This window comes from Crotalus tigris, unplaced genomic scaffold, assembly GCF_016545835.1.
Source record: "Crotalus tigris isolate CLP2741 ecotype Arizona unplaced genomic scaffold, ASM1654583v1 scf7180000024315.672297, whole genome shotgun sequence".
NCBI lineage: Eukaryota > Metazoa > Chordata > Lepidosauria > Squamata > Viperidae > Crotalus > Crotalus tigris.
In genome coordinates, this window is record NW_024100487.1 from 76,058 (window position 1) to 88,457 (window position 12,400).

At 39.0% G+C, this 12,400-nt stretch overlaps 1 protein-coding gene across 1 annotated transcript in view; it reads left to right on the forward strand.

Annotated features, from left to right (window-relative positions):
- The window catches only part of SEMA3C (semaphorin 3C), a 79,549-nt gene extending 69,040 nt beyond the window's left edge, over positions 1–10,509 (forward strand). Inside the window, exons 13-15 of the mRNA XM_039325006.1 lie at positions 2,426–2,493; positions 7,148–7,278; positions 9,189–10,509. Of these exons, the coding sequence (XP_039180940.1) occupies positions 2,426–2,493; positions 7,148–7,278; positions 9,189–9,602 (613 nt within the window). The 3' untranslated portion in view covers positions 9,603–10,509. The remainder of the gene's footprint in view (positions 1–2,425; positions 2,494–7,147; positions 7,279–9,188) is intronic.
- The last annotated feature ends 1,891 nt before the right edge of the window (positions 10,510–12,400 follow it).

Below are 12,400 nucleotides of genomic sequence, written 5' to 3' on the forward strand. Positions count from 1 at the left end.
GAATATATATATTGAGAAAAAGACAAGTCTGGAAGTCTAGACACCAGTAGTAACTCCTTCGTGCAGACAGTATTTTGTTCTGTCTCTTTTCTGTGCCCTACAGATGCCTACAAAGTTTTGTTCCCAAACATGACTGCGAGACGTCTGAGCGTGGCCGTGTTGTGAAAAACCCCTCTGCATCTTTGCCAAATATTTTTCATGTCACGGTATAATTACGTACCAAATTGCCACGCTCTTTTTTGAAATAGCTCTTTCCATTGTTTCCCTTCCACTTCTGAAAGACACCCACAAAGACTAGTTCTCTGTCTGCAATCGTCTTTCAACATTAGTGGTAAAAGGCTTAAAAGAAACTGCTGCAGAGAAATGCTTTAGCACCGGGTCAGATTCTTTTAATGGACACACAATAATGCTAAAAGGAAAACAAATGTTCCTTCAGAATGAGGGAGCTGGCCAGAGATCACAACAGAACATCAAGATGTACTTGCTAAAAAAGCTGTTGGGTTTTCCTTACCATCCTGTACCCAGGATGGGAATGGTAATTTAAAAAAAAAATAATTGGGAAATCTAACCAAGGTCTGCAATGTTTATCATTTCAGTGCTGGGTTTTCTAAAATCAAAACAAGCCCCCGTTCCTAACCAGAGAGAGATGCCCAAATTATATGTTGTTGTGATGTCTATGGAGATTCTCAATCATCTCAGCCATGGCTGTCCCAAAGGTGCTTTTTCAAAAGGCAACTGGACTTTGTTTTTCCAGGAAAAAGCACCTTTGGGACCTGTGGTTGTGATGTCACAATACAAGCTCCACACTTTTTAAGTCTGTGCCATGACTTGTATCATACATAATATGCTGGTTGGTATTTGCCCTGTCTATGGACACCTATAAATATACCACTATAAGTTCTATGGCTTTCTGGATATTTATTCCACCAAAAGGAATCAGACTTCCAAGCTAAAGAGTTACATCCTTTAAAACAGTGGTTCTCAACCTTTTTAATGCCGCGACCCCCAACCGGTCGTAAGTTGAGGACTACTCAACCGGTTGTAAGTCAAGGACTACTCAACTGGTGCAGCACCATTTGCAGAATGGGACTTTTGGTGGGCTCAGCAGGGCAGAGACAGCCTGGACAATTCCTATTGGCTTTTGAAAGCCAATAGAATTAGACTCTATTCAAGAGAGTCTATTCTATTGGCTTTCAAAAGCCAATAGAATAAAAGGGAGTAGCACAGCTAAGGAAAAGGGGGAAAAAATGGCGGATTGCGTTGTTTGGCGACCCCCGTGAAATGGTCGTTCGACCCCAAATGGGGTCCTGACCCACAGGTTGAGAACCACTGCTTTAAAATCATGGAAACAAAAGGTTTCCAACTGCTATATACATATTGCTACCTGTGAAGCATCAGGCAATGGATTATCTCTTGACTTAATTGTTCTTGGATAAACCCAATGGAATCAATAAAACTCAGTGTAGTGCAATGTGTCCCTAATTCCTCCAATTTCATTCCGTCTGCTGAAAATACGACTACATAGTTCTAAATCTATAAATAGCACAATAATGAAGCATGAATGTGTTATTGAATTACATGAAACTTTATGTAAGGTAGAGAAGTGAGTTTTAGCCAAAGGAATGAATTTGATCCACTTGGTTCGTAGTTTGTTTTTTAACAAAAAAAAAAAAAATAAAAAGTCAAGAGTGTTTTTCAATCCTAACAAACACTTGGCTATTTGTAGGATCCTTGGGATTCTCTGAGCTTAATTGTTTTCATGCACCACCACCACCTCCATCTTCTCCACAAACCCCATTCCCTTCTAGCACTGATGGTGTTCCCTAGTTGGGTCATTAAAATCTGCAAGTAAACCATCAAGGTCAGGGAACATCAAGGACCACCACAACCACCTCCACCTCCTCCTCCACTCCATTCTAGCTCTGGTGATGTTACCTAATTGGGTCATGAAACATCTGCAAGAAAACTATCAAGCTCGGAGAGCACCAAGGACCCTACAATCCTCCTCCTCCTCCTCCTCCATCACCACCACCACCACCACCACCATCACCACCACCACCTTCTCCACAAACCCCATTCCCTTCTAGCACTGATGGATGTTCCTTAGTTGGGTCATCAAACATCTGCAAGAAAACCATCAAGGTCAGGTAGCACCAAGAACCACCACGACCTCCTCCTCCTCCTCCTCCTCCTCCTCCTCCTCCTCCTCCTCCTCCTCCTCCTCCTCCTCCTCCACAACCTTCACTCCGTTCTAGCACTGGTGATGTTACCTAGTTGGGTCATGAAACATCTGCAAGAAAACTACCAAGCTCAGAGGGCATCAAGGACCCCTCATTTTCAACCCTGAGCTGCAAATACTCTCTACTATCAATACTTGACTATTTGGTGAAAATTTGCAACTACACCACTTTTCTTTCCTTTATAGGCGGAATCGAAGACAAGACGTGAGACATGGAAACCCTATGACTCAGTGCCGGGGATTTAACCTCAAAGGTAATTTTAAACTGAAAGATGGCCTGGTTCTGGAAAGAAAATGGTCATTTTTCTGAGTGAATCATAGTGGCCATTTCATATCCTGGTAAATATAGCAGAGTACCCATAAATGTGTCACATTTTTCCTTCCCTTTGTGTGGCATGTTCTTGAGGGCATATTTAACTTAATGAAGCATGAGTGTTCTTCTAAAAACCATACCATACTGGCCAATGTGACACCACAAATGAAAGCGTCTCCTTGAGCATTTAAAGTTTGACTAGTTCAAGGGTAGGCAACCTTGGCTCTTTGATGACTCGTGGACTTCAACTCCCAGAATTCTTGAGCCAGCTATGCTGAGGGGAAAAGGAGAGGTTTCCTTGCTGAGCCATGCTGGCTCAGGAATTCTGGGAGTTGAAGTCCACAAGTCATAAAAGAGCCAAGGTTGAGGACCCCTGATATAGGGCAGGGGTGGGGAACCTTGGTTCTTTTATGACTCGTGGACTTCAACTCCCAGAATTCCTGAGCCAGCATGGGGGAACTATGGTCCCTTCATGACTCGTGGACTTCAACTCCCAGAATTCCTGAGCCTGCATGGCTCAGCTTGGAAACTCTCCCTTTCCCCTCAGCGTGGCTGGCTCAGGGATTCTGGGAGTTGAAGTCCATGAGTCATAAAAGAGCCAAGGTTGCTCACCCTGGGACTAGTTTCTCGATTTTACCGTATTGGTCATAAGGTCAGGGAACTTCCTGAATCATTTTTATCCACACGGTCCTGAATAAGCAATTTAAATTCAAGCTTTTGTTTGGTTTTTCAGCAACGTAAACGAAACCTACAAATAGTTCTTCCCTCACGACCGCAAATGAACCTAATATTTTTGTAGCCAAACAAGACAGTTTCAAGTGAATACTGCCCCATTTTATGATCTTTCTTGCCACAGTTGTTAAGTGAATCACTGCAGTTTGTTAAGTTAGTAACACTGTTGTTAAGTCAATCTAGCTTTCCCCATTGACTTTGCTTGTCAGAAGGTCACAAAATGACACACACAGACACCCAGGACACTGCAACCGTCATAAATACAGGCCAGTTGCCAAGCGTCTGAATTTTGATCGTATGATCATCAGGATGCTGCAACAGTTGTAAGTGTGGAAAAGTTATAAGTCACTAATTTCAATACCATTGTAACTTCGAACAAACACTAAACAAATGATTGTTAAGTCAAGGGCTGCCTGTATTTTGGTTTTCATGTCTTATTTCTAACAGGGAAGGAGGCTTGATACATCTTAAGCTTTTCCAAAATTCTAAAGAAGGTAGTTTTTTTTTTTCAAAAATACAAAGGAAGCTGAACATAGCCCAAACAAACACATTCAACAAATAAGAAGTTACTCTCTTTTTCCTTTTTTTAAAAATGTTTTAATGCTTAGACCGTTTTTTCTTCCCCCTAACTGGAAAACAATAATCTGTCTTGGATTCCAGCATTTAAGATGATATATAAAGCTGTCACGTTTTACGTATAATGAGAAGTATTTCTAAAAAGAGATAGACAAACCACCTTTCTCGCAGTTAATTCTTTAGATTGCTTTTCATTTCCAGAATAAGTTTTTAGGAGAGGAAGATATATTTATGAATGTTTGATGGTTCTCGTGCTGAGGGTGGAAATTCATCTCTTGCCCTGAAAGTTCAAACTGTTATTTCCATCTTTTTTTAAAAAAGCAACATGACCAGTTCATTATCTGAAAATTTGCCTTATTTTGAGTATTTTCAACTTACTGTGGGGCAGTCAGCTAAATGAAAAGCCTCTCAGTCAATCAAAACAGAGCATAAATCATTGCCTCTTAATTGCCTTTGACCTACGCGGGAGAAAACCCAAACAACCAAAGACCTACATATATACATACATACATACATACATACATACATACATACATACATACATACATATATATATGTAGGTCTTTGGTTGTTCGGGTTTTCTCCCGCGTAAAATTGGAAGTGTCTTGGCGACGTTTCGATGAAGTCCCATTCGTCATCTTCAGGCTGGTGTTTTCAGCTTCGTGCTGCTTGAAGCACGAAGCTGAAAACACCAGCCTGAAGATGACGAATGGGACTTCGTCGAAACGTCGCCAAGACCCTTCCAATTTTACGTGGGAGAAAACCCAAACAACCAAAGACCTACATACAAACACCCGCGAAAACCTCAGAAAACATATATATATATATATATATATATATATATATATTATATATATATATACACATACATAATACATACATACATACATACATACATACATACATATATATATATATATATATATATATATATATATATATATATATTTCCTTTTGTACCCTAAATACTTCTTTGCACGTGCAGGTCTGACTGTGTTTTTTTCTTTTCAAAGCCTCCAGCTACAAAATAATTAAATATGGTGGGTTTTTTTGTTGTTTTTTTAAATCCTGCTGCATTTGAAGATTTTGCAAAAATGTCTTCTTTAAAAAGAAAAACACTGTGGGATATTTGTGGCTGGTCGTTCTTTCCCTCGGACACACCCCGTGTCTCACAGGGCTGTTGTCATGAAGAAACAATAAAGATTAATCCCCATGCTTTGTTGTTGTTAGTTGGGATGTCATGTCTGACCCATTGTGACCCCATGGACCACGTTCCTCCAGGCCTTCCTGTCCTCTACCATCTTCTGGAGTCCATTTAAGGTCACGCATCCTGCTTCAGTGACTCCCTCCAGCCACCTCACTCTCTGTCGTCCCCTTCTTCTATTGCCCTCAATCTTTCCCAGCATCAGGCTCTTCTCCAGTGAGTCCTTCCTTCTCGTTAGGTGGCCAAAGGACTTGAGTTTCAACTTCAGGATCTGGCCTTCTAAAGAGCAGTCAGGGTTGAGCTCCTGAAAAAGAAAGACAGGATGACAATAGCAAATGACTGTAAGCAACATCAGAGTTGTAAAAATCAGGCATTGGTGCTTTTATTTTATAAGGGACTGGAGAATAAACATATGAAGAAAAGTTGCGGGAACTGGGTATGTCTAGTTTAATGAAAAGAAGAATTAGGGATGACATGATAGCAGTCTTCCAATATCTCAGGGGCTGCCACAAAGAAGAGGGAGTCAAGCTATTCTCCAAAGCACCTGAAGGCAGGATAAGAAGCAGCGGATGAAAACTAATCAAGGAAAGAAGCAACCTAGAACCAAGGATAAATCTCCTAATAGTGAGAACAATTAATCAGTGGAATGCTTTCCTTCATAAGTTATGGGTGCTCTATCAATGGAGGTTTTTAAGAAGAGACTGGACAGCCATTTGCCCAAAATGGTATAGGGTCTCCTGCTTGGATTAGAAGACATCTAAGGTCGCTTCCAACTGTTATTCTGTTATTTTTTAAAAATGGCTTTCCTGTTAATTAAAACCTTATAAAACCACACCCAGAAAGTTTACACACCTGGAAAAAATGTTAGAAAAGGCAAAGATCACAGTCTTGGCAGGCTTGAAAGAACACATTGACAGACCCCTGAAACACATCGCATGGAACACTGTTATTATTGAAAAGTTGGGGGGGGGAGTGAAAATGATTACATTGCTGAAAAAAATGGAGACAGTCAAAATGGAGACATGCATTCCAAGACTTTGGAATAAAGAAAGTTAACTCTAATACCAATAGTCATTGGAGCTCTTGGCGCCATAGCAAAGGGATTCAGCGAATTTTTAGAAGTGACATCACAAAATACCATCTTTCTTAGAACTTCCTGTGTACTATGATGGTACACACCCCTCATTCCTAAGCATTTGGTTAGTACTCTAATGAATAGAATAGAATAGAATAGAATAGAATAGAATAGAATAGAATAGAATAGAATAGAATAGAATAGAATAGAATAGAATAGAATAGAATATATGGAGTGGAGTGGAGTAGAGTAGAGTAGAGTAGAGTGTAGAGTAGAGTAGAGTAGAGTAGAGTAGAGTAGAATAGAATAGAATAGAATATAATAGAATAGAATAGAATATATGGAGTGGAGTGGAGTGGAGTGGACTAGAGTAGAGTAGAGTAGAGTAGAATAGAATAGAATAGGATAGGATAGAATAGGATAGAATAGAATAGAAAATATGGAGTGGAGTAGAGTAGAGTAGAGTAGAGTAGAATAGGATAGGATAGGATAGGATAGGATAGGATAGGATAGAAAATGTGGAGTGGAGTGGAGTAGAGTAGAGTAGAGTAGAATAGAATAGAATAGAATAGAATAGAATAGAATAGAATAGAATAGAATAGAATAGAATAGAATAGAAAATGTTGAATAGAATAGAAAATAGGATAGGATAGGATAGGATAGGATAACAGAGCTGGAAGGGACCTTGGAGGTCTTCCAGTCTAACCCCTTGCTCAACAGAAGACTCTATAGCATTTCAGAAAGTGGCTGTCCAGTCTCTTCTTAAAAACCTCCAGTGATGGAGCTCCCACAACTTCTGAAGGCAAGTTGTTCCATCTGGTTAATTATCCTTACTGTTAGGAAGTTTCTCCTTAGTTCCAGGTTGCTTCTCTGCTTGATTAGGTTTCTTTACTTTCATTATTTATGACATCCAAGTGCTATTCCGATCTTTTGATGCGGCATCTATTGCACCAAACGCCAATGGCCCAACTATGACTCTCAAATTGATGAAGTTGATTTACATTCTAGGTTATCGAAATGCAGCTGAGGTCATCCAATATGGAGTCAAGAACAACACCACATTCCTTGAGTGCACACCTAAATCTCCACAAGCTTCTATTAAATGGCTTCTCCAAAAGGACAATGACCGAAGGAAAGAGGTGAGTGACCTCATGGAAAGGCAATGAAGGTCAACTTATCATAAAGCTGATCTTTTTTTCAAGATTATTATTATTATTATTAATAATAATAATAATAATAGGAGCACCACAACTGGAGCACCACTTGAACACCATTGGCATTGACAAATTTGCTATTAGTCAATTGCAAAAGGCAGCCTTACTAGGAACTGCTTCCATCCTGCGACGATACCTGTAATACCATCAAACATCCACATCTGCCTATCCCAGGTCCTGGGTAAGGACTCGATAGGTAGACAAAATGACAAATCCAGTCTGAACATCTGGCTGACTGTGCGATGATCCATAATAATAATAATAATAATAATAATAATAATAATAATAATAATAATAATAATAATAATAATAATAATAATAATGAAGACAGCATTATGCAAAGAAGCTGAAGAAACAGTGGACCACCTGGTAAGCTGCTGCAAGAAGATCTCACAGACTGACTGCAAGCAGCGGCATGACAAAGTAGCAACAATGGTGCATTGGAAGATCTGCAAGAAATATCATTTGCCTGTAAGCAAGAACTGGTGGGATCATAAAATAGAGAAAGTCATAGAAAATGAGAAAAATATACTGCTCTGGGACTTCAGAATTCAAATAGACAAGCACCCGCAACATAACACCCCAGACTTAACAATTGTCGATAAAAAAGACAAAAAAGTCTGGATAGTGGACGTGGCAGTGCCTGGAGATAGCAGAATAGAAGAGAAAGAACCGGAGAAGATAACAAAATACAAAGACCTACAAATAGAAATAGAAAGACTGTGGCAAAAGCAAGCAAGGGTAGTACCAATAGTAATAGGCTCCTTGGGTGCAATCCCAAAACAACTGGAGCACCACTTGAACACCATTGGCATTGACAAATTCGCCATTAGTCAATTGCAAAAGGTGGCCTTACTAGGAACTGCTTCCATCCTGCGACGATATTTGTAATACCATCAAACATCCGCATCTGCCTATCCCAGGTCCTGGGTAAGGACTCGATAGGTAGACAAAATGCCAAATGCAGTCCAAACATCTGGCTGACTGTGTCATGATCATCATCAATAATAATAACAATAACAATAATAATAATAATAATAAAAAAGTTGGAAGGGACCTTGGAGGTCATCTAGTCCAACCCCCTGCTCAGGCAGGAAACCGTATACCGTTTCAGACAAATGGAACAAACAATAGAACAGAGCATTCACAATTGAGACACCAAAATTAAATTTCTTTTAACTGCTTCCAAGTGTTACGAGTGAAATAAGAATATAATCCGACAGAATGAAGGATCACATTTTCCATTATTGTTTTGTCCCCAAAGTTTCAAATTTCAGCTCCGTCATATATAGGGTAATTCTTTAGGGGAAAATAGTCTTCATTTAGCGAAATAGAATGGATCTTTTTTATTATTACTTATAAATTCTTTCTATGAGGGGAAAGATAGCCTTTTATACTACTGATTATCGGTGTCTGAATAAATCCAAACCACACAGATTAAAGGGAGCATTACGTGCACTGCTTTCATTAGTTAAAAGTCATTTTGTCTGTTTACATCTTATATTATTAATTGATCGTATTAGTTGAATGTCAAATGAAACGCTTCCTCAAACTGAAAGTCCATCAGTGCAGAAAAACTAAAAGAAAAACTAAAAAAAAAACAAAAAACACCCCAGTGTTTTATACAAATACAATGTTTGATGAAGAAAAAAAAAAAAAGATTGGTTAATAATTTATTTATTAGTTTGATGAATTAAATGATGTCTTAAGAATGCATTTATTTGGTGCAGTTGTTAGCAGTAAATGATTTAATAGTAAGCTATATTAACCAAACGATGTATTAATAGCAAATAACAAACTTTGAAAATATATATCTATATTTTTGACTGCCCTAGGTGAAACTCAGTGAAAGAATCCTAGCCACTCAACAAGGGCTTTTAATCCGTCTGGTGCAGGAAGCTGACCGTGGAACATACCACTGCATTGCCACAGAAAACGGCTTCAAGCAGACAATTGCCAAGGTGAACTTCAAGGTTTTGGATTCAGACACCGTGGCCTTCATGACAGACAAGTGGTCTCCATGGACCTGGGCCAGTCCACTCCACACCTTGCAGTTCCACCCAAAGGACCTGGCTGGATCTTTCAGCCACTCTGAACTGCAGATGATTAATCAATATTGCAAAGACACACGGCAACTGGGTCAACAGGCTGACGCTTCCACAAAGATGAGAGGGGACTATGGCAAACTAAAGGCTCTTCTCAACAGCCGAAAAAGCAGGAACCGCAGGAATCAGTGGCCCGGATCTTAAGGGCCAAGCTTGATCAACAAACTTCTTCTTCATCATCATCACCACTGCCATCTTGTACCCTCAATCAAGGGATTCATTTTTATCAGGTGGTTTTCTTTCCTTGCTGAGAGTAGAGCGGATCAGTAATCAAGCCCGCTCGATAAAAGTTCAGGACACCCAGACTCTCTAAGCTAAAACCAGACAATTAAGACCAAGTCCAAAAAGATGTCCATTGTGAAGTAACCTATTGATCCCGCCTTGCTTTCACACTCTAAGCCTTCAGAGAGGGTGTTCCACCATGTTTTGAGGTCATCTTTGTTTTCTTGATACGGAAAACAAATGATGAAGCACTGAATGTCCAGCTTGCAAGGTGGGAGGAAAGAGGGTTAGGACAAAGAGTGACTTTGTCATCTACATATATGATTTTGTGTGTGTCTGTGTGATTCTTTGTTTACGGTACGTTGTGTTGAAAAACAAGCTCTTGTGGAGGCACAACTTCAAGTCAATGTCCTGCATTAATGTCACAGAAAGATCATGCTGATTAGGAATTATGGGACAACACAGTTGGGGAAGGAGGACTGGGGTAGGCTAATAGCACCACTGCTGTGGCATCTACCATGTTCAGTTAGCCAAAATCATGAGTATTCAATTTCCATTGTGTATTTGTATAAAATGGAACCTCAAAAAAGATACATACATGCAGTCCAAAACTACTAAGCCCATAAAATCAAGTGAAGGAGAAAAGTAATATGAGAATAAATATTTTCTGGAAGTTGCAATAATTTATTTTATTACATATTTCACCTGTAATACAATGGTGCGTACAGAAGCCACAGTGAATAGAGTTAATAATAGGTTGATAGATTTACATCAGTCATTTGAACTCATTGAGAATTTGAAAATGTCTTAAATTGAATCTGAAAAAAAATAATGAAATACTCCCTTGTGACACTCAGAGACACACACATTATGGAGCGTAACCTCCATAATGACAGGAACATTATCAGTACAGATATAGTAGTGGCCAAAACCTTTTGGGAAAAGTGTACAATAGAAATGCCACCTTTAGTTAAGTTTCCACCATTTTTTCCTTCCAATTTCTTTATAACTGTAGCCTTGTTCACTTAATAATACTATTTTATATTGCTTTCTGGGCAACCAGAAAACTCTTTGCACCACTACTTTAATTTTATTACATTTTACAAGCTCACTCAATGAAAGAACACAAAAAAATTCCAACCAACTTGATAGCCATCACATAACATACTGACAAATGTCCTCCTCTCAGCTTCAATACAGGACATCAAAAATTAGATCCTACTGTGATCTGATTGGCTCATTGCCAAAAGAAGATGACACCTGATTGGCTCTCTAAACACTCATGCTCATTGGCTACAATCAGATGAAGGAAAGCTACCTGATATCAACTTAAGCAAGTTGTGTTTCCTTTTTCTGGTTATTGGGCTATAACTTTTCATAGAATACAATACAGATAATTGAACAAACTTTGTTGCATTGCATTCTCAATTAAATTATCTTTCCATTGATATATAATTTTATGGTACTACTCCCCCCAAAAAAGTGGTGTTATTAGCCATCAAACCTCAAAAATACATTTTTCCCAAAAGGTTTCCACAATTTTGGCTACTACTGTCTAAATATATAGATACGTATCCAAGCAAATACAGATGGCTGTAAACCATTGTATTCATTGCTTTGGCCAATATCCTTTGTAGTGATATAATCCATTCATGACATATGTTTATATAGTATGATAAGAGGGAGCTGTATCTTCAGTGGTACCAACAATTAAGTCTTCTCCATTAAATTTATTTCAATTTCTTGCACTGAGAAGATAGGTCAGAAAGGATATTTTGGGGACATTCATCTCAATATGTTTGGAATCTTCTGGTAGATCCTAAGCAAAATAACCAGCTTTTTATGCAGCATGGGAGATGAAATACAAGGGGAAAAGGACATGAAATTGCAGTTGGCAGCTATATCACCGGTTCCCTCCAATTTTTGATCAATGAGACAATTGATGAAAAATGTGTACTTCTCAACTCTTACCATTTTCTGATTTACCCCCATGTTCAGCTTAATTAAATTCAGCATCAGCTTGTCACTTTTTTTGAAGACCACCCAACAATATGGCTATTTCTAGCAATACAGACCTTGGATCCGTCTTACCTAATTTGTGTATACACATTCCTTATTTATGGATGTTGGACTCTTTAGTAGATTTTTGGCACTGCGGAATTCAAAGAAGGACAAATAAGGAAGGCGACCCCATAAAGCAGAATATTCATTGGAGGAGCATGAGTCAAATAAGCATGCACAAAAGTATGAGTCTCTACTCTGGTCTGAAAAGTTCAGAATCAACCAATTTCTCCCTGAGGCCCACTCAAGAAGCAACCTCCGATAACATTTTGGTTGTGTGTGAACTGTACCTAAGCCATGTGCTTCTCCACAGAGCATTTCATGCAAACTGAGAAGCAGCTAGCAAATCTGTTGTGGTTGACCCCTCCCTGGGTCAGTGTATGCTTTCTGCAGGACATTTCCCAAACAGATGTTCCCCTTCCCACACAAATAACTCCCAGTTCTCATATGTACTGCATAACCAATTTTGCAATTTGCATTAACAAGCATGCCTAAAGACAAATGCATGTGTGCTCTTTTTAAGACACTTAACCTAAGTTCTCTTAACGTTTTCAACCTCCACAAGAGTAACATCAGCCTATGTAAGTATAAGCATAATACTTCATGTGAAATATTAATGCCACTCTACAATGCCTTGGTAAGGCCACACTTGGAATACT